Source organism: Sceloporus occidentalis, unplaced genomic scaffold, assembly GCF_023333645.1.
Source record: "Sceloporus occidentalis isolate IW3139 unplaced genomic scaffold, rSceOcc1.0.p SCAF_7, whole genome shotgun sequence".
Classification (NCBI taxonomy): Eukaryota; Metazoa; Chordata; class Lepidosauria; order Squamata; family Phrynosomatidae; genus Sceloporus; species Sceloporus occidentalis.
This window is the reverse complement of record NW_028316987.1, coordinates 80894732-80922428: the sequence shown is the minus strand read 5'-3', so window position 1 is coordinate 80922428 and position 27697 is coordinate 80894732. Positions and strand designations below refer to the sequence as shown.

Here is a 27697-nt window from a genome sequence, read left to right as displayed (position 1 = left end):
ATTGGTGATTTTAGGCATTTTAAAGATACTACAACCCTACCTGTAATTAATACAACTGAACAGCTTTTTTAAAAATCTGAATAAATGAATGATTTGTGACTGACATGGTTCTGTTATACGTTTGTCCTAACAGCTAGCACTTGATATGTGGAGGAGATTAATGATTGAGCCTTTACAGGGCATCCTCATTCGAATGCTCCTCCGTGAAATCAAAAAGTGAGTGCGTTCTTTGATACATTATTGGAGGGTGGTGTTGTGTGTGTCTATGTATAGCCACAACTAATCTGAGAGCTGTGTGTGTTTGATTTTAGCTATAATTGTGTGTAAGGCTGTTGGTCCATTTTACTTGGAATAATGGTAATTTTTTAAATATAAAATGCATATGTTGGCAACATATCCAAGCCAAAAAACCCCAAAACATTTTGACCTGTGAGTTCATATATAAAAGTAGCCCATCAAATAGAAGATGTTTCCAGGGGACTTATTTATGCTTTTGTTGTGGAACGTTGAACTCATTCTTCTGTTGTGGTATTCTAAAATCTCCCTTCTCCAATAATATTAGAATACAAGTCCCTTCCACCATCTTTGGCAATTATTACTACACTGGTAGGGGATGGAGGGAATTATAGCAAAACATGCTCTGTAGTGTGCTAGGTAGAGAACACTGACCTACTGCTTTTGCACACAGGCCTAAAACATTAGTATTATTCCATTATTAGATTTCATCTTTAAAAATGCACTTTACATTAGGCCTTATTGAGTATAGTGTAAATGTGAAAAAGGACTGACACTAGATCTAGAACTCTTTCTGAAATTCTGAATGTATTACAGAGCTCATCAGCAATGCAAGCTTCAGCTACTTCTGTCAGTCAGCCTTGTTACAGGGTAAGGCTCTGATTGCAAGTGACCTTGCATTTTCTATAGCATGTTAGCAAATGCATAGAGAAGCCAGACATGTCTAGGCAGCCTGATAGTCTTGCTGATACTGTGAGGTTTTTTTTTCTTGATCTCCTTGATTTTTCCTGCCCTGAATCTGCCAGCAGGTGGCATAGAATTTCCAGCACCTTTACTACAGTAGCAAAGAGCAACTACATAAGATCATTTTATTTTTGTAAGATTTCAACATGCCCTCAGTACTATCCACTCTCATTTACAAAATCCATTACAGAGTGACAGAATTTTCTTTAAAGTTTTAGCTGCAGATTTAAGGCAGATGCAGTTAATACAGAATGTCCATCTTAGAAACATTTTGAAATTTACTAAAATTAATAAATAGTGGCTTGAGTGTCAGACTGTGACTTCGGAAATCAGAGTTCAGATTCCTGCTCAGCTATGGAAACCCATTGGGTGACTTTGGGCATGTCATAGTCTTTCAGCTTCAGAGGAAGACAAAGGAAAAACCCCTTTGAACAAATCTTGCCAAGAGACACTATGATAGGGTTGTCTTGTTGTTGTGTGCCTTCAAGTTGTTTCTGACTTATGGTGACCCTATCATGGGATTTTATTGGCAAGATTTGTTCAGAGGTTTTCCATTGCCTTCCCCTGAAGCTGAAAGCACGTGACTTCTCCAAGGTCACCCAGTGGGTTTCATGGCCAAGCTGGGAATCAGACCCTGGTCTCCTTAGGGTCACCATAAGTTGGAAGTGATTTGAAGGCACACAACAACAACTGTGCCATGTGTCAAATCAATCACTACTAAATGACTCACTGCAGTTGAGAATAATAGCATTAACTGCAGAATGAATGATTAAGTATCCTACAGAGTGGCTCCAAGATCTTCCTTATGGCTTTTATTCCCTGATATTATATTAACAAAATAGTGTGGGTATTAGGACATTTCCTGCCATTTCTTAAAATCCACATTTTTATTTTCTTTGATTCTTTCATGTTCAGCTGTCCATTTTAGCTTCTTGTACTGGTTTATAGTAGTTTTGTAAGAATGGGTGCCCAAGGGTGGCCATTTTGTGTTTGTGTTGTCCCATCTAACTTTTTGAGTGTGTGTGGATAGGTGGATGCATTTTCATTGTTACATATATTAATACTTAAGGTCTCAGTCAATGGACAGTTGGTTTTGTTTACTACCAATGGCAATACAATGGGCCCTTGTTATCCACTGGGGTTTAGTTCCAGGACCCTCTGTGGGTAGCAAAATCCCATTAAATACAGTGGCATAGCAAAATGGTGTCCCTTAAATAAAATGGCAAAATCAAGGTTTGCTGGTTGGAATTGATACTTTTTTGAATATTTTCAAGCCGTGGATGCTTGAATCCATGCACAAAAGATTCATGAATAAGAAGGGCCGACTGCATAAATAAGGTGATTTTTTTTAAAGGATTACAAATCAGGTTGCAGTCCAGTAGCATCTCATGGGCTACAAGATTTCCACCCATGTTTTACAAGATTGCAGTGGAAGTTTGGCATGCTGGGCAACAGTCCCTTGTTAGGATTATGCACTTTTTCTGTATACAGTGGACCTCCATATCCGTGGACTTGCCATCTGCAGATTTAAGCATCTGTGGATGGCAAGCCCTTGGGGGGCCAGAGGAAGAGGAGGAAGGAAGAGACGGGAGAAGGAGGAAGGAAGAAGCTGTGGAGGAGGGGGAGGAAGGAGCGAAAGGAAGAGGGCAAAGGAAGCAGGAGAAGGAAGGAAGAAGCCATGGAGGAGGAAGAGTCAGGAGGAGGTGGGAGGAAGCTGTGGAGGAGGAGGAACAGGAGGGAGCTGCGGCAGTGGCTGTGGCGGTCCCTTTCTACCATCTGCCTGCTTCCTCATGTGAAAGCGGGGAGGGAGGATGCATCAGGTGAAGTCCCATTGTCCCTAATGGTGGCCAGGCTGCATGGCCACACCAACATTGAGGACAATGGGGCTTGAGTATCCATGAATCTGTGGGGGGATCTGGAATGGATACCAAAGGCCCACTGTAACGTGGTATCATAACTTACTTGATGCCATCAAGAAAACCTCTGGATGTAAACAAGAAGCTGAGTTACACATGGGACTTCATTTACAGTATTAAGATGTCAGTTTGTAGGAACTTTGAAGTTGCAAGAACTACAATCCTATGGCACCTTAAAGATATCAACTTAATGATAGTACGAATTCATGCTATAAGATCATGCTATAAGTGTGTACGTCAGTACTTTAATGATGTACGCAATTATTATAGCATGATCTTTTAGCACAAATTCATACTATCATTTTGCTATATTTTTCTGTAACAAAATATTTTTTGACGTATTTTGCTGTTCCCTTTAAAGTTGTGAGCCAATGTTGTGTAGTGGTATGAGCATTGGACTACACCTCTGGAGACTGGGGTTGAATCCCTGCTCAGTTGTGGAAACCCACTGAGTCACACTCTGTTAGACTCAGATGAAAACAAAGGGAAACCTGCTCTGAACAAATCTTGCCAAGAAAATCACATGGTAGGTTTGCCTTAGACTGAAGGCACTTGAAGGCACACAACAACAACAGCTCTTTAAAGTTGTAAAGCATTATGAACCAGAGCTTGGAAAGGTTACTTTGTTGGACTGCAGCTCCTAGCCAGTGCTATACAGACTGTGAGATTCTTAGAGCTTTCCATCCATGGATTTGAGCATCTGTGGACATCAAGCCCACCTTGTCCCCAATGGCAGCGTGTGCACATGGCCACAGCACCATTAGGGACAGCCCCCCCTGACCCCAATGGAGGTGTGTGCATGTAGCTGTGCTGCCACTGGGAAAAATGGATGTAACTTGAAGTCTCATTGTCCCTAATGCTGATGCAGCTGCATTTGTGCGCTGCCATTGAGCCTTGGTGGCACAGTAGTTAAATGCCAATACTGCAGCCACTCCCTCACAAACCACAAGATTACAAGCTGAATAACAGTCAGGGGCTCAGGGTCGACTCAGCCTGGCATCCTTCCGAGGTCACTAAAATGAGTACCCAGCTTGTCATTCACCTCTCACTAAGGCTGTTTTTCTTTTATGATTTGTAGAATTTTTGGTTTGTGTATATAATGCATTTCTGTAATGAACAAGACAAGAAATAAAAGGAACAAATCCAGCATGATAAGAGTCACTGGGATGGATGTGGACATGCTATTTTTCACAAGACCTCTGTGTCAAAATACATCAGGGATCGACGTGAGGTAGCATATCTTAACTTTTTCTGATTCCAGAACATCTGGGAAGGTCCAAACCAAGTTCATCTCAGCCTTTCTAGTATTTTTTTTAATTAGCTTTTTCTTGGGCTCATTTTCTGTCCCTCTAAAGCAGTGTTTCCCAACCTATGGTCCTCCAGATGATTTGGACTCTAGCTCCCATAATTCCTGACTATTGGCCAAGATAACTGGGACTTCTGGAGCTGAAGTCCAAAACAGATGGAGAACAAAGTTTGGAAACCACTGCTTTAAAAGCTTCTGCTTTTTCATTACCTATTGTAGAAGAGGAGGAGGTCATTATGGTTTGTTTGAGCTATGGCGTCAGTGTTATATCTTTTAGTTTGTATTTAATTCAGACTGAAGGATGTCTGCTGTGGTGGCGGCATGAGTTTCAGACTTTAATCTCTTGGCATAAATAACAATGTAGTGTTAGTTGCCTATTATTAAATATCAAAACCATCCTTTCCCCTCTGCCTGTTCTTAACAGAGCAACATGCTGATGGAATGAAATTGCCTTTCTCTTGGCTCCTTTCCTGCTGGTGTGCACTCATTTTTGGTCTGAGATAATGGTCATAGGACTATTTAATCTCAAACTGTGACATACGACCCTGTTGCAGTTTTGGTTTTCCTCTTGTTTTTTTTTTTTTTTTTTAATCTTCTTTTTCTCTCCTTCTCTCTGTGTCCTCTCAAAAATATTTGAAAAGGAAAAGTAGTGATGCTGCTGATGTAACCCACACTTTAGGTCAGGGTATTATTACAATTGAGGGCCCATATATAGTACTGTACCATTGTTCTGCTCTCCATGAGTGGATTTACTTTTGTCTTGATGAGACAAATTCCCAAAAGCTTCAGCTAGGATCTGAAGTGTTCTGCAGAGTGGGCAATAAAGGAAACAAGTGTTGTAATGTTTATTTTTGTATACAAATGCTGTGGACAAGATTCTGCCTCTCCTACTAAACCTTTGTGTTCTAGAACACTCACATAATTAGTAATGTGGAAGAAATGAAGCTTTCTGCCAATAAATCAAGTTGATACATGTGGACTAGTTTTGGCATAACAGTTGAAATCCAGTGTTCCACTCACTTTCTCATCAAGATAACACATATCTTTCTGTATTGGGGCTAAGGGGTACAGGTTCATTTTTCCATGTAATATGTGTGGGCAGCACAGTGGAACCTTGGTATCCGTTGACTTGCCATTTGAAAATTTGAGCATCTGTGGACGGCAAGACTACTGTCCCCAATGTCAGCGCATGCACACAACCGCCCCGCCATTGTGGACAATGGGACTGAACTAACTTCCTTCCTTCCTTCCTTCCTTCCTTCCTTCCTTCTTTCCTTCCCCTCCAAGGCTTTTGCCCCAGGCTGGGCTTCAGGGGTGGAGGCTGAACCCCGTCAGCTGGAGGGAGCTGGAGCTGGGTCTTGGGTCTCAGAGCCACCACAGCCCCAATACCCAGGGCAGAGTCTCTAGGCTCCAAGACCCTGCACCGGCTCCCTCCAGCTGAATGGGCACCAGCCTCTGCCTCTGAACCAACCCTGAAGTGAAGCTCCAGGAAGAAGCCTCAGAGGGAAAGGAAGGAAGGACGGATGGACGGATTTCAGTCCCCTTGTCCTAAATGGCAATGTAGCTGCACCTCCATTTGGGTCAGTGGGACTGATTTTGTCCACAGATTTTGGTATCCCCGGGGAGGGGGGACTGGAATGGATCCCCCGCAGATACCAAGGACTGACTGTATTACCTAATCACAACAACGTTCTATTATATTTATGTAAACATAGTAATATTATCTGCTTTTCAGTTTTGTTATTGATTTGCATTGACTTTTATGACATGTGCAGAAAGGGCTTTAAGCTGCACCGTAGATGGGGTCTGACTTGCAAATTCAAACCTCCTCTTCCTCCATTCCCCTAAAATATGTGCCTATTTTATTTATTTATTTTCTTTTTGAGATCTGTATTCTCCAAAGAGGTGTAATTTGTGTTTGTGAATTACAAAAAAACCCAACAAGTGTACAATTTCTGGGAAGGGCCAGTGGTTTTAACAATTTCTCTATTGGGTGTTGTAAGCCTGGGCTGTGTGTAAATGACACACATTTTTAATGTTTTACGGAAAGTTTAATTCCCTTTTTCAATTTTTTCCATCTTTCAGTGATCGTTGCGGAGAAGATCCAAATCAGAAAGTAATCCATGGGGTTATTAACTCCTTTGTTCATGTTGAACAGTATAAGAAAAAATTCCCTCTAAAGGTAAAAAAAATGCTGCTTCTTTATCTTGGTTAATTGTGATGTTTGATTTTCTATGCCTTACCATATTTGTACTTGATCAGAATCTTTCAATTTAGTTTTATCAGGAAATATTTGAGTGTCCTTTTCTGAATGAAACTGGGGAGTATTATAAACAAGAAGCTTCAAATTTAATGCAAGAATCAAACTGCTCACAGTATATGGAAAAGGTAAGAAGCTCCTATTTATGCATAAGGAAAATGTGTCAGAATATGTTGCCATATTTATTGAATAGGGTCATGGAACTAATACTTCTTGTATTCTGTAAACTTTATGGTAAGATGTCTCCTAACAGTTCAGTTGCCAGCCCAGGGACAAAAGGAATGTTCTCTAAATGGGAAGGTCCAATACTGCAGCACCTCTGTGGTAATGGGATGGAACTGAACAGTAGGACACCTTTAGGAATATTTATTTATTTATGATATTTATACCCCGCTCTTCAGCCCTAAAGGCTTTCAGAGTGACTTACAATTATTATTATTATTATTATTATTATTATTATTATTATTATTTTAATTAGATTGTTCCCTGTCCTCAGGCTTACAATCAAAAAGACATGACAAAAGAAGAGAAAGGAATGGTGGTGGGGCAGGGGATCAGGTCCAGCAGTTCTTCTCTCCTTCTCAGGCCTGGACCAAGGCAGATGGACTGGAGGGAGGACTCTGCTTCTTAATCTAGGCCAGGCCTGATGGAGCTGGACCTGCATCTCTCCCTCCATGGCACCAGATGGACTGGAGGGAGGGCTCTGCTTCTTAGCTCAGGCCAGGCCCAATGGAGCTGGACCTGCATCTCTCCTTCCATGGCTGGATGACACAAGATGAACTGGAGGGAGGGCTCTGCTTCTTAGATGGCACTTGGAAGGCAGAGGTCCAAGTAACAGCAGAACCAGCAGCTATAGGAATAGGAATAGGACACATCTATCAGTTCCTGAATTCCCATCAAATTGTCCATCCAAGAAAATACATTGCTGACACAAAGACTCCAGGAGCTATATCCAAAGAGGCTTACAACTATTGTATACTCACTGTCCTTGTTTTCCTTTCTGTGGAGCTCCTTTCTGAAAAAAGAGCTTGTGATGTGTCATGGGGGTCATCTGTTCTGAAGACAGTCAGCAACTGGGCTAACATTCTTCATTCCTATCTAGATATTAAAATATGCATTATTTCTTGGTTTTGAATTTATTGGAATTGAGTTACCTTCAGTATAATCATACTGCACACAATATTTGTTGGCAGAGCATGTTCTCTATAAATGAAGTTCAGCCTTTTGATCATCTCCTTAGTAAGCATTCTAAGTCATCAGTATTTGAAGTATGGAAGATTTTTTTAAAAGGATAGTTGCTAGATGAGGGTGCCTGCATCATACGCAGGTGCATGACAAAAGAGGCAATGCTGTGCATGTCCATGGCGCCCGTGCCACGCTGCACGCACGAGCCCCATTGTTTTCAATGGGGCTCAAGCATACATGGTATTTGCCTTACTTGAGGGGGTCCGGAATGGATCCCTCACGTAAGGAAAGGATGCACTGTACATTCAATTATTGCTGCCTTTCCTGTTGTTTTATCAGCATCCAGGGGCTTGCTTTAATTTTTTCCAGTGAAGCATGAGGAGAAATACCTTTGTAGTTGTAGTGCCCACATAGTGAAATACCCTACTCCAACTCTCATATGGTTGCTAGACTGTTACTGCTTTTTAGGTTGGCTTTTGATAAATGGTGGTTTGCTTTTGAACTTTCTGACGTTATACCAAGATTGCAAGCTGGTTATCTTTAATTTTTGCTGCTTTCTTCAAACTCAGAAACTTTTTGTTTTTGTTTTTATTGTTTTGTTTTTATTGTTTTTATTGTTATTGTTAAGTAAGCTGCTTCTCTTTTTTCCCTTTGGCAATGAAAACTGGAATATAAACAGCTAGAGTTAAATAAAGATATATGAAGTAAATGGACTTTCACAAAAAGATGCTATGGTCTTAACTGACTTCAAAGGTGACTTTCAGACTGGTTTGGATGTACATTCTTAGCAAGCTAGGAACAAAATTTGGACCACATCCTTCCTCTTCACCATCCCCTTCCTTCATTGTGCTATCTTGTTAAACTTAGGTTTGGCTTAGGTTAAACTTAGTTTCCCATTATATCCAAAACAAGACACTTTGATTTAACTGTGTAATAACCAGGATACTAAACCACAGTTGCAAAAACTCTACCCTTTCAGAGAGGTTAAGATGGATTTTTCCTTCTGAAACAGCCTTCCCTCATGTCACAGGATGCAATGTAGTTTTTAACCTGTAGAAGATTCTCATGAATGGGTTGTCTGGAATCTTGTTAAATCATCTTCTGCCTCTCTTTTTTAGTAGAATTCCCATGTTACACCAATGTACACTAAATATACAAGGACAGTATATAACTGAGATAAACTAGGGCATAACTAATCTGTGTTGAGTGATCCTGGGTAATTTTGTTGCTGAAATCACATAAGAAGTACTTCTCCTTGGTCACTTTGCAGTGTATTTAATACACTCAACAGGCTATTGTTGGCCAAAAGAAGAGAATGATATTCACAAGGGTATGGTTTGGAAAAATGTACCCATTGTACTATACTACTGCCTCGGCCTGTATTTTACTCTGTTGTTTCAATCTTCAATATTCTTTCCAATCTTTCTTTCTGAGTATTTTATCATATTCTCTATCTTGAAAATTGCTCTTAGGTTTTAAGTAGATTAAAAGATGAAGAAATGAGATGTCGAAAATACTTGCACCCCAGCTCCTATGGCAAAGTAATTAATGAATGCCAACAACGAATGGTAGCGGAACATTTACAGTTCCTTCATGCAGAATGCCATAACATCATCCGACAAGAAAAACGAAATGGTAAAAGTTTATAGTCTGATAAAAGCTTGATTCCACATGGAGTAAAAGTATTCTGCCTCCTAAATATTTTACTTGGACAAATCTACATCGACATTTTTATTAGTATAATAGATGTACTTCATTTACTTACCCACAGGATTTTGAATTTGAATTCTCACATACCTATGGCATATATATGTCTGTTCCTGGCTTTCACTTCACCAAAAGCATCTGAGAAAGCAGTCTGAAGTGTACGAAAGCTCATGCTGCCAACTTCTTTCTTTCAGTTAGTCTCAAAGGTCCTATAAGATCTCTCCGCATACTGATTCTACAGACTAACATGGCTATATCTATGAATCCTACATTGAAATGTAATGCAAAGCACTCTCTGTAGTGTGTTTATTCACTTGGTAAAGTCAATAGGAGAACCAAAAAAGCTACATGCAGTAATATGCAGGACATACACTGTGGTTTAGTAAGCCAGAATCTCTGGCTTACAGATGCAGCCTATGTATTCTGTTCATTTCTTAGTATCCTAGGATATTTTAGCTGTCTTCAAAATCATTATGTTGTTCTAATATTAATATCTGAAATTTATTTATTTATTGTATCCTGAAAGCTTAAATCTTCCCCCCTTTTTTGCAGATATGGCAAATATGTACACATTGCTTCATGCTGTGCCAAGTGGTTTACCTCATATGATTCAGGAACTACAAAACCATATCCATGATGAGGGCCTTAGAGCAACCAGCAATCTTTCTCAGGAAAATGTAAGTTTGCAATGGGAAAGGAAAGGAAATTATTTTTTTGATCGTTCAAAATTTAGAGACTTTCTTGGAACTTGTTTTGATATTTCCATAAAGTTTTCAGAGTTCATTAACTATATCTACCAGAGAAGTGATTTGTACATTTTTATTGGCACAGTTGTGACTTTGTTATGCTTTTGACTGGATTTGAATACAATAGTGGCTGAGTGTTTTACAACAGACTTAAATCACTTATAGTCCAATAGTCCTTTAATACAGCTTTCACCGGTTGGCTGCCACGCTTTGGTGAACTGCAGATCTCACTGTCTTCAGGCAGTGTTATTGTAGACTACATTATTAGATTTTGCATATACAATGTCTACATGGTGGTGCTCCATACTACTTTAAGCCTGAATCCTGGGAATTGGTAATACAATTTCCTCTCCACATTTGTAACTTTGACTTTTGTGGATTTGATTATTCATAAATTTGATTAATATGTTCTCTCTTGGAATCTCTAGGTCCTCCAGTACAACTTTGCTGGATGTTGACCATAGACCCATGCTGGAGGTCCTAGAAATTCCTGGAGAAAACAATTCTCTAGGCATTTGTAGGTCCTCCAGTGCATTTATATGGTCAGTATCTGCTGGATGTTGGCCATAGAGTTGTACTGGAGCACCCAGACATTCCTAGAGAGGTGGTCTGTCAGGTTTTAAAAAGTGTTTGTTTTTTCACTTTTATGGGGTTGCTGTTCCCCTAACCCCAGCAAATCTGAAGGACCCACTGTATACTAAAGAGTCCTTTAGTGTATACATATGTGGGAGACTAGAGATGGCCACCCCCACCCCACCCCAAATAAAACAATAAACCTGTATAGATATGCCTTGCACCTCTGTTCTTGAAAGACTGTAGTGATCAACATATTGTTTCATGTGATCAGTACAAGCTGATTTTTCTTATGGTAAGTATAAATTGAATAAAATGGATGAATTTTTCTGATGCAGTTGTGTAACAAATGCTCCCTTGACGTTATCCTTTTCCACACTTCCACTGTTTAGTTTCTGCTTAACTCTTCAAGCTTTCTTTCTGGAAAAATTACTTAGCTAAAAACTATTTAGTAAACTGTCTGTTTCTAGCATTACTCTCTTGTTGCCTTTTAAAATCTGTGATTCTGTTCTCAGATGCCCACTCAGTTTGTGGAGTCAGTGTTGGAAGTACATGGTAAATTTGTTCAGCTCATCAACACTGTTTTGAATGGTGATCAGCGTTTTATGAGTGCTCTTGACAAGGTATTTCCAGTGCAGTTCTTATATTTACTAAATTATAAACAGCATAGATTAGATCAAGAATTGTCATGCTTAGGGTTCATTTACTGATCTTAAATTGAAGCTTAAATTAATCATGATTAAGTGGCGAAACAGATCGCCCCTGACAAAGCTGGATTGGGGCTGCAGCAACCACGTGCTGTGTCCCTAGTCTGCCTTTTTGGTGACTGAAAAAGAAGTGGCAAATAGTCGTTCCTTTTTGCACTGGCAAAAAAACTGTCTTTTCAGCACTGCCACAGCCAGAAGTCAGCTTTAAGGTGCTCTGGTGGCATGTGACATCTAAAAACCATGCTGCTGGAGCTCCTGGAAACTAGCCCATGTGTGGGCAGCTGAGTGGCATGAAGCTGGCTTCCGGGCATCTTGGGGCTGTGCGTCATGTGTACACCATGCCCTCAAGCCAGCTGGAAGCCAGCTTTTTATGCTGGGCTATTCCGGTCCTTAGTCTCCTAAAATTCATTTAAGCTTTCAAGAATACATTGAGTACTAAATAGCAATAGTGAATTTGTCTTTGCTTAAAAAGATAACGGTTTCCCCTTTGACATGATTGTCAAATCATGTCCAACTATAACTCTGGCTTTGCTTACCGTGACTCAGTCCAAAACACACTGCAGAAATAATCCAGTTTGAGACTGCTTTAACTGCCCTGGGAACTGGAGTTTGTTGGGGGCACCAGAGCTGTCTGACAGAGAAGACTAACTGCCTCACAGAACTACAATTCCCAGAATTCCCTAGAATTGAGCCAGGGCAGTTTAAGTGGTCTCAAACTGGATTATTTCTGCAATGTGTTTTGAATCTTAAATTATTTTCAGTCACTTTAATTGTACTTTGATAATTTAAGTAGTTGTGGAAAGGGGATGACCTTATATCTTCGATTCACTTTAGAATAAATTTCAGGCTATTGCAAACTAAACTGATAGCATGGGTTTTATTTTTTAAAAAGATAGAAATAGTTCACTTATTCATGTCAAGATGCTACAAGAACCTCTTGTACTAGAAGTGATCCCCTAGATAGCATGGAAGTCATGATCTAAAGGGCTGCACTGAATAGTCACATTGAGAAGTCCATGCATAGGTTTCTATTCCTTCAAACAAACAGTTGCAAGAACCTTATAAACAGACAAAAATTGGGCAGATTGCAGGTGCAGTTATTGATGAGATGTTTAATTCCCCCCCCCCTACTGTTCCAAAGTTGAAAGAATTTTGTACTAAAAATTTTGTGTTTCATGATACTGTTCTCTGATAAGAATTTTTGAACATTTTACTCTCATTCAGAAAAGCAGGAGATTGCCATATGTTGTTGCTGCATATTTAAAATTGTTGTCTATTACCACAAAGCCAGTATATGTTCATTCCTCTTTCCAAAGAGCAATTCTTTCCTATTCTGCTTCTTAGTACAAAATATAAATTAGTGACAGGGAACATGTGCTTCTGGAGCAAATCCGTTTCCCTTGGTATTCCATTCTGGCCAGACAGTTGAGCCCCACCTCTCATGATACTGTAATTTCGTGATTTTCAGCTTTTATATTTTATTTTCTAAAAAAGATTGAAATGTCTTTCCTAAGGCTTAATTATTGGTTGTAAGAACTTTAAGATATACATACTAGTATTTCTGATACCGCTCTGTCACTTTTGCTCCTTCCCTCCATGGAATGTGACCTCCCCTCCCCAAGAATTTATCTCAATCTCAATTCAGCCTTCATGGTGAAAGAATTCTGCCAGACACATCCTTGACATAACCCAATGATTTCTAAAAGGAAATGGTTTCTTAAAAATTTATTCAGGATATTGAAAAATTTAAAATGCAAGATATGCTTTACAAGCAACAAGTAAAATTGTTAAAATTTCTTCCTTTGTGCTTCACTACTAACAACAGCTTTCAAGATCTCAATATTGTCTTGTGAATCTTTCTTAAAAGCACAATAGTCAGGACATTTGATCAAGAAGCAAGGCATACCTTTGCAACTGATTTATTCAGTGCCCACTGTAGTTGGTTTTTTGTTAACCTGATTGATAGAGAAATATCCCTTTTATATCTATGCAGTTTTTAGTGTATTGCTAGATATGTAGCAGTAGCAATTATGAGAGGAAGGAGAAGAAACAGATCGGTCATTCTGAAACTTTTGCTTGGATCTGGTTTCAAATGATAGAGCCTACACGTCTTTACTGGAAAGGAGTTTGGAATTAACTGAAATATATGGCTAATATATGACTATATTACACTGTGGTGTCAGCATGCCTGTGTAAAAATTGTTTTCCTTGTGTTCTTAAATAGGCTTTGACATCAGTAGTGAACTATAGGGAACCAAAGTCTATCTGTAAAGCTCCTGAGCTGGTAAGCATCTCATATTTGTTTATGTGCTCATATATAAGCATGAAATCTTTTCTGATAATGTTAAGCCCTAAAGGCATTTCAAATTACTCTATCTTATTAAAGCAATGGAATTTACAAATGTTTTTGTTATGGCTTAAATTGGAAGGAACTTACATAGGTTAATAAAAGTGGAAATGTGCTCTGACTGAAATCCAACATTGAAGTAGACCCACTGAAACTAGTGGCTCTTGGGGTGGCTTTGGATGCAAAGGCAGATGAACACTTTCCTCACTCCTAATTTAGCTTAACTTTTTTTTTCACTTGAGCTGGCCAAGTATTGTGACAACTTGCTAAAAAAATCAGCAAAAGGCATGACAGAAAATGAAGTTGAAGACAAACTTACTAGCTTCATTACCGTTTTCAAGTACATCGATGATAAAGATGTTTTCCAAAAGGTAAATCACCATTAAAAAACTATTTATGTTAGTTAATTTATGTGTTTCTTCCCTGTTCTTGGATATTCTGTGTATGAAATACAAAGAAACCTGAACTCTTGCTTTTCTTTAATACAGTTCTATGCCAGAATGTTGGCAAAACGGCTTATACATGGTTTGTCCATGTCCATGGACTCTGAAGAAGCTATGATTAACAAATTGAAGGTAATTACAAGTTTAACAGTTCAGAAGAATCAACTCTACACTAATGTAAACTGTCAATAAATTGATTCTCAAAGAACTTCCCTAGACATGCTTTCATTCCTACCTAAGTTGGCAGGGCAGCTGCTAATTGTTCTGACTATATGTATGATCCACATATCGATCATGAATACATTCTCAGCTTTACTGGGCAGATGTAAAACTGTGGATAATAGCAAACCCTGCTGAAATTAATAATTTCCAACAGTGGCATACCATAGAATCATGCTGAAGGACCTAGAGAGGTCATATTTTTTCAGAGGTGCATAAATGAAACCACAGATACTAGTCCCAAGAATATAGGGATCTTACTGTAATGACAATCTACTGAGACGTTTTAGTGGATTGTCCCCTATTTACAACTGTGCTCAGAATTAGCTGGCTGAAAATTGTCATTGTAAAAAAGAGCCAGCAGATGGTGCCAAGATGATGTAAGCTAGGAAGTTCCAGCCCTTGCCATTCTAAGGCTGCATAGAGAGAGTTCCTCAGACAATACAAAGTGGAGCCTTCACTGCCTGCAATACACATATCTGTCTCATGTCAACTCATAATGTCTGGTTAAGTTGTTCTGCTGGTTTCAAGACATATCAGCTAGTATCTGGGAGAACTCTTAAACTAGCTCACAACTGCATAGATTGTGTCACTGCAGTCATTGTGTGTTTGGCTTTCATGGATACTTATTGAATATCTGTGGCACCACTGTAGTTGAATGACACCATTTCTTCTGCTCTGCCCACTCTTATCCCCCATGGCTGGAACAGTTCTGAAAATTTCCCATAGTACTATAAAGGGTGTGAGCATAGCCACTATAAGAAAAGTAACACTTGTAAAGAAATATAATGGCAGCAATCATATCACTGCTCCTCAGCCCATGCTGGAGCAACATTGTAAAAGCCTTTAAAAACTAGGTGAAAAAATTGTTTCAGTTTGTTACTATATTGACAAAAATGGAGAGCATGCAGCTCTCCAGACGATGGGAATTACAGTCCTACAGCATCTGATGAGACACATACCTCCATACCAGTGTATTCCTGTAAGATGCGGGAGAGGCTGTTCACTTGCTAATATTTACAATTGTGTGCTTTGTCTACAAATCTAATATGTTTGGTTGTGTTTTCCAGCAAGCCTGTGGTTATGAGTTTACTAGCAAGTTGCATCGAATGTATACAGACATGAGTGTGAGTGCTGACCTTAACAACAAGTTCAACAACTTCATAAAAAATCAAGACACTGTCGTAGATTTGGGAATTAGTTTTCAGATATATGTTCTTCAGGTATGTCTAGGTTTATGTAGAGTTTATTCTATATGTGTAATGGTGATAGTGCAAGTGGGATCTGCAACAATACATCCCAGTTTGGAATGCTATTTCTTTTTCTCCTTTAGTTCCCTCCCACATAAGATTTTTACATTTCCAAAAACTTAAGATTTCCCTTAAATATGCTGGTCCTTCCCATTTTGATAGTACCTTGGTCTACTTGACGATGTCACAAATGTTAGTAATTCCTCTTTTTTATTATTATTATTATTATTATTATTATTATTATTATTATTTCCTCTTTCCAAGCAAGCATGTCTGTATGTATAGTCTGAGATGACCCCTGCTTTCTTCAGGCACTGAATGCTAAATCATACTAACAGAGTTCCACAAAAGAGATACACAATGCAGAAGTACAACTCATCATGTGGAGAGACTGGTTTGGACACTTAGTTGGTGTTCTGTATTGTTGCCTGCAACCTGTAATTCTTCAGGAACATATTAAGGCACACTAGAATTGAACCTATATATTGCCATTCATAGGGGCTGTACATATTCAGGGCTTAAAGCAGCTTCTATAACTCAATGCTTTTCCCAGTGGTTGCTGTACACTTCCCTCAAATTGAGGAACCTCAGCAGAAAAGCAGGTAGAATAGATGAAGGAAAAGATATTGTAGAATAGTGCATCTCCATAATGCCAGTCTGCCCAGCAGAGCAACCCTCATTAATATATATATATGTGTGTGTGTGTGTGTGAATTCTTTCTCAAACCAAGAACTCAAGATTTCAGTCGACTCCAGGAAAGACAGCAGAGTGATTAGGATTTTTAACTCTCAAAAATCTACAGACAGAAGTTAACAGTAATGGGTGAGATGTGGGATGATGTAGAAGATACATGTGTCAACTTGCACTGTTTCCCTTGTTAAGCAGAGTAAGGTGGCTAGTGTTTGGCTGCATCAGGAGCACATGGTGAGCAATAGAGAGAAGCAAGTTGTCATGAGAAAGAATTGTACATGCATCACATGACTTTCCTGGTACCCCATTTGTTAGCATGGTGTCAGGTGTAGTGAAGGATGTTGTACCAAAGTAAGATTCCATGATCAATTTGACCAGCTTCTTTGGGGGTTGGGTAGCTACCATTTTGTCTTCTTTCTCAGGCAGCAAAATATCTTGTGCTGATTGGTTCTGGGTATTATTTCTGGTTCATCCCAGTCTTCATTCTTATATTAGATGTGGATAAATTGTCATCCTGCAGCAGAGTAAGAGACATTTTTTTAACAGCTGGCTTGGACAACAGGAAAGCAGGAGTTTCCTTCTTTCACCACCCCATATGCTGCTATGTGGGTAAAAAAGACTTAGGGTTTTTCAAATAGGTTTTCTGGAACTTCCTGGCTTTCCATTGTTGTTCCCTTATTTCAAGTGAAGCTGATATTAATAGTATTCATTCTGATTCATCTTACCTATCATAGCTTTGGATTCTTTTTTGTTTTAGAAATGACAGATGCTTTATATTTCTTTGTAAATCTAGTTTGTATATTTACAAAAATATTTATTGTGCTATATTTTCAGGCTGGTGCATGGCCTTTGACTCAGGCTCCTTCATCTACATTTGCAATTCCTCAGGAACTGGAAAAAAGTGTACAGATGGTAGGTTAGTAGGAGATTTCTTGCAGATTAATAACAAGTGGTATTAAGTCTGGGCTTGAAAAACTAAATCAGTCTTACAACAGAGGCCATCTTCATTATGTATAAATCATGGCAACCTTGTTGAGTTTGTGTGCCTTCACACAATGCACTCTACTAGTTCTATGCATGTTAAGGAATAGATGGTATGAGTATGGTATTCTTCTAAAACTTTCCTGGGGTATGGAAAACAGTGGACACATATATAATTGAGGGGTGAAACAAATGGCCCCAGTGGGGCAGTTTGGAGCCACTGCAGTTAAGGCTGGATTGGGGCTGCAGCAAACAGACACGCAGCCCCAGTCCAGCCAGCTTCCACCACAAATAGGAACAGGAAAAGTCAGCTCCTATTTGGAGTGGAGAAAAGATCTAGATTGGAGAAGGCAGCTTTTCCCAGTTCTTCAATCTTGCATTTTTCTCCTAGACAGTAGCATCTTGCTATTCTTTACTTTAAAAATAAATAAATAAGCATCTCTTGCTCCAGTTGTCAAAATAGGTTTTTTAGTAATTGCTACCTTGACTATTTAACTGAATCTCAGTTACTGGAATGGAGATAGGGAAAGTAAACTGGATGCTTTTCCAGTTTCCTGGTATATAATGACAGTAAAATACAGAAGAGATGAGGGAGGCAGGGAGGAGAGCAAGCTGTATAGAAGCTGTACATAAAGAAACCGTGACATGGCTCACACCAGGGATGATTGTGATTTAAAGCTGTGAATGAAATCTTGATGTAGAATGTGTTCTGCACTCTCATGGAAGGAGGTCTGGGTTGTAGGACGATACATTAGTTGTATAAGTTTCACTGAATTATATCGCACAGTCTTTGGATATGCTTTAGAAAGTTATTTGAGGAACAGCTGTTTGCCTATATATGTGTGTGTGTAATAGCTCTATCCTATTTCTTGTTGTTGTGTGCCTTCAAGTCATTATGGAGATCCTAGGGCACACCTATCATGGGGTTTTCTTGGCAAGCGTCGTTGGGGGGGGGGGGTTCCCATTTTGCCATCCTCTGAGGATGAGGGAGTGTGACTTGCCCAAGGTCCCCCAGTGGGCTTCCATGGCTGAGCCAAGATTCGAATCCTGAAGCCCACACTGTCCTATATCTTGGATTATATTCAGTTTTGTACTAGTGGAAAAATGACAAGAGTTGGTGATGCTTGATTAGCAGTCACACATGATTGCTACCAGAATAAATTGGTACAAGCAACACCTATCTTCCTGCAGTGTTAATAATGAGGTGTTCAATACCTTGCTCAAACTGAATCAAAATACTGAATTTGACACCTGCACATGGATGCAAGCTGTCAAAACGTCTGTGCTCATAGAGTAATACCATGGGATATAAGGCAGAGTGCAATGTGGCTTACTCATAGATTGCAGCCTAAATGTGCAAGTAATGATATAAATTAACAACTTTAGCTGTAAAAAATCTGAATGAATCTTGCTCCAGATGTTGATTGTCTTTGTTAAATCTTCCTGTGAAGCAGTGTGCAATCCACATGTGCCCAGCATTATACAGCTGGACACTCTAGAGCATTCTTTGATAATTTAAAGGAATGTGTCTTAAGTTTTTGTGTACTCCCCTGGGGGTAAGTGAAGACACATAATGAAGGGTAATGAGGGACTGATGAGCAAATCGTTAGTTGACATCAGCCTTTCTTGCAGAATTTGTAGAATTGAAATGTTAGCAACAGCCTTAATAAGGGCTTAACATGGTGCAATTTAAAATGTCATTTTAATCAGTGATTTGCTTTCTAAATCCTGCTTTCTAATTTATTTGATCAGTGAAAATTAACTAATGTACTTAGAATTTAGATAGAATTTGCCCTTTTTTCTGAGCTCATTTCTGACAGGCTTCAAAGGAAAAAAGGAGACTCTGAAACTGAAAGTCTGCTAAGCTTTTTTTTCCTTTCAAATCTTGTGGTAGCATTGGGAGATGGCCCCAATAAATTCCAACCCTGAGGATTGAGAATTAAATTAGACCTAGTTTTTTTTATGATGTTTCAGTAATTTCAACTGTAGGTATCAATTTTATTTAATGAGTCATTAACCTAATTAATGAGTGATAAATATATCTTAATGTGAAACACATTTTTTTATCTCTATGACTATTAATTAAGATAGATGTTTTTACTGGGATCAAACACTAGACATTCATACAGTAAATGTATTTAAATATTGCTTAATTAGTGAACCGCTATATAATACAGGTAATAAGATCTATCCAGTCGACCCAGTTATAACCCATGTTCTGTTAAAAATTAGAAAATCATAAATAATAGAATGGTATGTGACTCTTCTGTTATAGATAATAGTGGTGTCCTACGATCCTGATATATATTTAATTGGTATTAGATAAGCGGAAAAAGAATGAACTGGGATGGCTTATCTTTCTATAAACTCTGTAATGACTCTTCCTTATAATAATGAAATATTGTAAAGGCCATTCACCTATAATCTCTTGTGACTGAAAAGCTAGCAACTTTTGAAGTTATGTCTTAGTGCTATGGGACCACTAAATAGCAACAACACAATTTATTTGCTAGCTCCTCTAGTGACCTTTTTGGTAAGTTCAAGAAGAGACACCAGGAAACAATCAGGGTTACCAGTGTGCATATAATTGAGAACCATAGTCACTTGCCAGTCACTTTAACATTTAAGAACTGGTTCTTTGAACTTTGATTTCAGAGTTTGAATATGAGGTTGTTGTTGTTTTGTCCATTTATATTCTGCCTTTCTCCCAGTAATAGGAGTCAAGATGGCTTACAACATATTTTAAAAGCAGATTTTAAAAACATATATACAAACTTCAGTAAAAATATAAATTTAAAAGGTATTTAAAAACAGACAATTTATGATGTTAAAAACATTGAAATTTGTTAAAAGACTACCTGAAAGAAAGAAGTTGGCTACAAAATATTTCTACATGCTGATTCTACAGACTAACATGGCTATATCTTTGGATTAAAATATTATGCTGTTGTTCTGTGCCTTCCAAGTTGTTTCCAACTTATAGCAACACTAAAGGAAACCTATCAGTGTTTTATTGGCAGGATTTGTTCAGAGGGGGTTTGCCTTTGCCTTCTTCTGGGGCTGAGAGAGAGTAACGTGTCCAAGGGTACCCAATGAGTTTCCATGTCCAAGCAGGGATTCAGACCCTGGTTTCCAGAGTCATGGTCAAATGCTCAAACCACTCTGTAAAAGACTGTTTGTTGTTAACTGCTGTCAAACTGAATTCAATGTGTGGTGACCCTATGAATGAGAGAGCTCCAAGCCACTCTTGTCATCAACAGCAGACTCAGGGTCATGGCTTCCTTGATTGGGTCTGCCCATCTGTCTACTTTAAAGTTATGTAAATCATCTGTAGTCATTTTTGTTTGTTTGCTTTCTTAATATTGAACTGTAGACCTGCATTTGCACTTGCTTCCTTGTCTTTCTTCAGTAATTGTTCCAAGTCTTTGCTATTTTCGGCTAGTAGTTTCATGTCATCTGCATATCTTAGATTGTTAATGTTCCTTTCTCCAGTTTTCACACCTCCTTCCTCCAAATTGAATCCTCTTTTACATATTATACATTCAGCATACAAGTTAAACAGATGGCATGATGAAACATAACCTTGCATGGCCCCCTTGGCAATTGGAAACCATTCCATTCTTCCATATTCTGTTCTGATGATAATTTCTTGTAATTAGTACAGGTTACACATCAGGACAGTCAGATATTGTAGCACGCCCATTTCTTTAAGTGTGGCCTATAGCTTTTTATGATCTACAAAATCAAAGATTTTGCTATAACCTATAGGGCACAGGATGATTTTCTTTTGAAATTCTTTGATGCGTGCCATTATCCAACATATGTTTGCAATATGGTTCCTGATTTCCTGAACATGGACATCTGGCATCTCTTGCTCCAGTATTTCTCCAATGTTGATCTTTTTTAGGGTGGGATCTGAATCTTTGGAACAATAGCACCCTGGGAGGTTTCGCTTGCAAATTTCCAAACCCACGGCACACACCATTTTGAAAAAACAGTCTTAGCAGAATGCTTTCAGCGCTAAAGAAACTGGAATGTACCTAAAAGCAGAAGATAGGGTGTACCCGAGGCCACATCGTCCTATTTGAGAGACTAGCCCTATTCACCTCTTGAGTGCCAGGGAACAAACTGAAAAATCCTATGGCCTCAGAACACCTTCTTCTGTCCTTAATAAATATTGCACTTTACTTGTATTTGGATCTTGTCTAGCCTGTGAATAATGAATTTCCACACATATGTTACATTTCTAATGCAAGCTGAGCCTCTCTTATGCAGAATTCCAAAATCTAAAATATTCTTAAATCCAAAATTTTCCACATGGGATGCTGCGATAGTGACCCCTCTGCTTTCTGATGGTTTGGTGTACACAAACTTTGTTTCATGCACAAAATTATTAAAAATATTGTGTATAAAATTACACTCAGGATATGTATGTAAAGTGTATATGAAACATAAATGAATTTCATGTTCAGGCACATCTCTAAGATATCTCATTAAGTATATATAAATATTCCAAAAAACAAAAATACAAAAATCTCAGAAATCCAAACCACTTCTGATCCCTAACATTTTGGACAAGGGAGACTCAATTTGTATATAGAAATTAATGTTCATTATATTTTTGCATGTTGTTCTGGGTTAGCCAGAATTCCTTGCTTTGAGATATTTGGCTGAAGACTTGATCTCTTTAAATCTTTGACCTAAAGAATTATTTTGTTTTACAGTTTGAATTGTTTTACAGTCAACATTTCAGTGGGAGGAAGCTTACCTGGTTACATTACCTCTGCACAGGTAAACTGAATGTGCCTTTTCCACCTTCTGAAACTTTTTATACAATACTCATTTTAAATCATGCTAACAAGTTTTGCTTATTGAAACCTATTATGGCCTTTCAAATTTTGTTATGTAGAGAAGAAACCTTTATGTTTTAAATTACCTACTCTGAAACAGTTAATATATTGCTGATTTCTCTCAACTTGAGTGTCTGAACTTTCATCTTCTTTTATTTTTGCCTATAGGTTTCATTATTTTTTTATCTTTATCTTTATTTTGAAGCAGAGCATTTTCCAAAAAGAAAAAAAAGTTATTTTTGAGGACTGCACTCATACCTAAATAATAGTTTATCTTGAAGAAAAAGTAAAATGTGATAATAACATTCAAGTTGAATATGCGGGCTGCCAACGCTAGATAAAACTAGGTAAACTAGATAGTAAAACTAGATAATATATTCTAACTGTAGTATAAAATTACTTCCTTAGCACTTGGTAGTTATCAAAGCATTTTACCACTCTTAAATCAGTTTTCTTCACAACAGCCCTGCAAGGTAGGTTAGGTTAGTGAATCCTAAAAGGCCAGAAATGAAAACCAGTATTTGGGCTGCTTCATGTCTGCCCTCAAATGAAACAGAAGAAGCAATGTCATGTTTTATTTGTACTATTGTAAGCCGCTTGTTAAAATAATGTGTAAAATGTGTAACTAATTTGCAGGTGAGGTCAAAATGAATTATCTGTGCAAACCGTATGTAGCCATGGTGACTACCTACCAAATGGCAGTGCTGCTTGCCTTTAACAATAGCGAAACTGTCAGTTACAAAGATCTTCAAGACAGTACTCAGATGAATGAGAAGGAACTGACAAAAACAATCAAGTCATTACTTGATGTCAAAATGATCAACCATGACTCAGACAAGGTATGTCACAGAAGGGAACACTGAATCTCTTCTTGCTGGAGTATCTTTGCTTGTCTCGTTTGCATTTGTAATCTTTTTATGGGTTTTTATCAGAACAGAATATTTTGGCAGAGCCTTTTTTCAAAGCCATCTGATAATTATTTTTCAGAGCCTGCATAGAATATTGGCCACATCTTGTAGGTTTGGGATGCTCTTGTTGAAAAATGCAGTGGGTTGTTTTTCCCCAAAAAACAGTTCCTCAATAAAACATGGAGATCCACTGTTAAAAATGGGGAAGAAAGTCAGGAACCCCTGTGAGCACCTTTCAGTGCTTTGGATACTAGCCACAGTTTGGAACTGGGGTTGGGGCAGGGGAGGTGATTGTTTGTTTGCTTTCCTGTTTTTAACATTAACTTTGTCTAGCTTCCTTGCAAGAGAGATCTGAGCTTCCCTAGTCAGCAGGGAGGCTTTCCCAAAGCACAAATCGGCTAATGCACTCCTAGCCTTGGAAGTTCAGTAACCAGATGCTTAAGCAGTTCTTAACTGTATCTTTTCATTTTGCAATGTAAGCAAGTCCTTAAAACTACATCTGTCCCATAGGCTGACATGCAAAGATGCATTTCTTCCATGGCCAATTTTATTTTAACTTAAAAAATATACTTTTCCTGGAAATATTCATGTGAAATTCAAATAGGACATGATTGATACAAGAATGTTTGCTCTAAATATTTTCTAGTAACATTAGAGTAACTATTTCTAACAGTTTGGAGGAGAGTTTGTGTTCATGGTAAGACAACAGTACACTAGACTCATTTTAAAACCAATGATGTATATTAAATATATGCCTTGGGCTCCTTGTCTTAAGCAGTCATGTTGCTGCTCCATAGGAAAGGTAAATACTTCAAATCTACCAACTTGAACAAGTGGTAATATGTTTGCATTTCAACAGAGGAGATGTGAGCCATATGTTACTTTTTTCCAAGCAAGCCATTCTTGGGAAATAGATGAACTGTTAATATGTTTGCCACCCATGTGCATATGAATGTATGTGTCCGAATGAGTCTAAATAACACATGCCTTTTTCATTGCAGGAAGACATTGAGGCAGAATCTACTTTTTCATTAAATATGAACTTCAGCAGTAAACGAACAAAATTTAAAATCACAACATCAATGCAAAAAGATACACCACAGGCAAGTATTGTTAACATCTTTCATATGACCTCGCTTGAAGTGCCATAATGGGTATAAAACTAAAATAGATTCTAAAAACCAATGAAAAGGCTTTGGTGTTGGGAAGACAGGGACTTTGTTAGAGGAATAAACCAGAAGTACTATATCCAGAAAAATTACCCTTTCGTTTTTTTTTTTAAAGTTATACCATTTTCTGACACATTTCTGCTTGATACTTTTTCAGTTTATTGAGTCTCATCAAATTATTTAGTTTCACTACTCTGACAGAAATTCTCTGACAGAACCTGCATTTTTTTCTTCATTCATATGGCATGAATGGCATATGAACTCAGAAAGAAGGCCCCCTGGGTTCGCTGAGGCTTACCTTCCAATGAATGTGTTTAACTTTGCAGATCCTAGACCCAAATCCTGTTAATGTGAGCTGGAGTAGACCTATTAAATCAGGGTGATTTATTTCTATGTTGAGTGAATGGGTTTATTGTAGTTGGGGAGTAGCAACAGGATTCAGGCCATTGTTTTTGATGTGTAATCTCATTTATCTTCTTAATTTCCTTTTTCATTTTTGCTCAGTGTATGCTACTTTCACACACCATAAATTCTGTTTAGCACTGTTTTTCCTTACAAAGAAATGTGTGTTGTTTTTCTGTAGAGATTTCATTTTTATAATCCTGCAGTTCATGGTACTTGTTCAGTTCTATTCTGGATGCTCTGAATTATTAATGTTTCAAAATCTGAGTGAAACTTCCCACGTTATTACTGTCATGAACAAATTTATCACTGTGTCCCAAGAAATACTGCACTACTAGACACTTACAACGTGGCATACTATCTAGTGCTATCACAGTAGCCAGTATCTGGAGTAGAAAATACTAAAAATGATGGCATTGCTCAACATACTGTTTTACAAAAGATCTAATTAATCTTCAGGCAATTCATTTTCCATTTGAAATAAGTCATTTTAATTTGAGTATTCACTTGTTGCACTGCAGATGGTAGCAAGCAATGAATTGCTTGGTATATGATGTTACCTGTTAAATGAACACAGACATAATAATTTATAATATGGCTTCTAGAAACCTGCAATAACCTGGTAGCAGAAAAGGCTTCCCACTTTCCAGTATGGGTCTAAGTCTTATCAGTCCAGTATTAGCTAGCAGTTAGTGGTTTCAACATGTTAATAATTACAGCTTCAAAAGTACAACATTTGCCCTTGGAATGTAATTCCTTTCAATCATATGTCATAACAAATATCTAGATAAGCTAAAAAAACTAATGCCTCCTAAATCTCCATTTCATAATGAGCTAAACTTTATCACATTGTTCTTGTTACTCCACTGATCCCAAAATCATTTCTGGCAGCGCAGTGCTAAGTATGCTTACTATAATAGGAAGTAAACCTCATGAAGTTCATGGAGAGTCACCTTTAAAATTATATCGCAGTACCATTTCAAGCATTTTTACTCAGAAATAGCATAATTTTCTATTGCCTCTTAATGTACATAGAAAGCCTATTTTTAGATAGTTCTAAAATACTGATGATTGTGTCACTTCAGTGCTGTACATTGCAATTCAGGAAAGCATCTAGTTCATGTGAAAAATGTTTCATTCCCATTGGTTAAAAAAAAAATCACCTCAGTAAGCCAGTCCTCTACACACCAGCCTGAGACCACTGCATTGCCCTTTTCTTAGCTGTTGTTGCTTGTTCATATGTTGCAGGAGATGGAGCAGACCAGAAGTGCTGTAGATGAAGATAGGAAAATGTACCTTCAAGCTGCTATAGTCCGTATCATGAAAGCACGGAAACTGCTGCGACACAATGCTCTTATTCAGGAGGTAAGAATGTATGTGCTTTGGCATGGCAGGCTTGCTCATGGGTAATATTCAGATTGTAAAATATATTGCTTAAACCTATAGATAATTTGCCTGGATTAGTATCCCTTCATTTTTTGCATACGTTGGAGTTCTGAATATAGAATTGAGTTTTAAATGCCTAACATCTTATTCAAAATGCCATAGTAGGCACTCTGGTAGCTGCAAACCAGACAACATAAAGATGTTGTAGTGCATCTACAGTAAAGGAGATGTAGGCTTTGGATCATGAAGAAACACATGGGAAGGGTTTCACCAAAGTAATGGGTAACCATTTTCATGAACCTAAAGTACATTTCCCTGGAAGTAATTAGCATCCTTTCATGTCAGCTTTGAAGGTCTTAGGAGAGCTCAGGCCTGTTCATGCACAGTTTAAAAAATACTGTGTGAACTGGCCCCCAGGTCAGAGAAAATGAAGTATGCTTTCTTTTAATGGTGATATACATATTGTACTGTTTGGCTAAGTTGAGATTGTTGCAGGTCATTTTAACTATATGATGGTTACATAAAGTGTGTGTCTTCCTCTCTTGCACAGGTAATTAGCCAATCAAGAGCTAGGTTTAACCCAAGTATCAGCATGATTAAGAAATGTATTGAAGTTCTGATTGACAAACAGTATATTGAACGGAGCCAGGCCTCAGCGGATGAGTACAGCTATGTAGCATGAGGTTAATACCCTGCAGATCTGGTTGTACGGAGATCATTGCTGTCACTGCTTGGTGTGTCCTGTGGGGGAAAAAAGCAGGCCTGTTGTGCCTCCATAATTGGTCACTTGGCAGCCCCTGTTTTTTCTGCTGTTTACAACATCACCAGTGCCACGTCATGAGCGTCAATGAAAAAAAGCCTATAGATATTCCAAGCCCATGTCATGACATTTCTTGAAACTTTACTAAGAGAGAGTGAATGAAGTCTTGCTGACATGTGGAAATTTTGGTTGGATACCATGCTTCCCCCTTCACCCCCTCCATCCCCCCCACGTTTGCAGTTGATGTTTTTTAATGTATCTTAAAAGACAAATGTTAAAACAGACTAAATATTGTAATATGCCAGATAACATAATAATTGTATCTACATTAAAATGTAAAAAGATGATGATACTGCTGCTTGTCAAATAAATAAAAGAAATGGAATATATTGTGTGGCTTGACTTTGATTCAGAAGTAAAGATTCTGTGAAGGAGTACTTCTAAATTTTTTACTGTCCCCTTAGCACATCCACAACCAAGGCCTTTGAATTTTAATTCAGAAGCAAGGTGCATTTTGCCCAACTGCATTTAGGTGAACATGGAAGTAGATTCTGTAGTTCTGTTCAAACAGCTGATCCTGCTTGGTTACATTGTTCAAGACAGGTGAGTCTTTAACAAGAGAGTTCTGATTTTCTGGGAAAATAATTTAGGCTCTTTTTCCATAATTTTGCCTGGTGTTAAAATAATTGGTTACCTGAATGTGATACAGATAATCGAACTATGATCTGAATTCTGTCATAAGGTAGGAATGGCCAAAAGAAGATGCCCATCAGTTCCTGGTGCTTGTTTGTTTTCTGAAGGATGCCTCAATTGCAATTTAAGAAGGAAAATCAAAGAATTGTCTCTGTGAGTCCACAGCTATATGCAAAAATGTTACTGTGAGCTTGGCTGTGCATGTGAGAACTAGCAGCCAT

At 38.2% G+C, this 27697-nt stretch overlaps 1 protein-coding gene across 3 annotated transcripts in view; it reads left to right on the top strand.

Moving 5' to 3' along the window:
- Nucleotides 1-27161, top strand: part of LOC149310017 (cullin-2) — a 48281-nt gene extending 21120 nt beyond the window's left edge. For all 3 annotated transcript variants that reach the window (XM_089533494.1, XM_089533493.1, XM_089533496.1), the window contains exons 6-21: nucleotides 134-216; nucleotides 6286-6382; nucleotides 6478-6588; nucleotides 9118-9280; nucleotides 9905-10029; nucleotides 11187-11294; nucleotides 13603-13662; nucleotides 13968-14096; nucleotides 14214-14300; nucleotides 15458-15610; nucleotides 17162-17239; nucleotides 22033-22099; nucleotides 22795-22997; nucleotides 24068-24169; nucleotides 25886-26002; nucleotides 26574-27161. In XM_089533494.1, the coding sequence (XP_089389620.1) occupies nucleotides 134-216; nucleotides 6286-6382; nucleotides 6478-6588; nucleotides 9118-9280; nucleotides 9905-10029; nucleotides 11187-11294; nucleotides 13603-13662; nucleotides 13968-14096; nucleotides 14214-14300; nucleotides 15458-15610; nucleotides 17162-17239; nucleotides 22033-22099; nucleotides 22795-22997; nucleotides 24068-24169; nucleotides 25886-26002; nucleotides 26574-26705 (1815 nt within the window). In that variant the 3' untranslated portion in view covers nucleotides 26706-27161. The remainder of the gene's footprint in view (nucleotides 1-133; nucleotides 217-6285; nucleotides 6383-6477; nucleotides 6589-9117; nucleotides 9281-9904; nucleotides 10030-11186; nucleotides 11295-13602; nucleotides 13663-13967; nucleotides 14097-14213; nucleotides 14301-15457; nucleotides 15611-17161; nucleotides 17240-22032; nucleotides 22100-22794; nucleotides 22998-24067; nucleotides 24170-25885; nucleotides 26003-26573) is intronic.
- The last annotated feature ends 536 nt before the right edge of the window (nucleotides 27162-27697 follow it).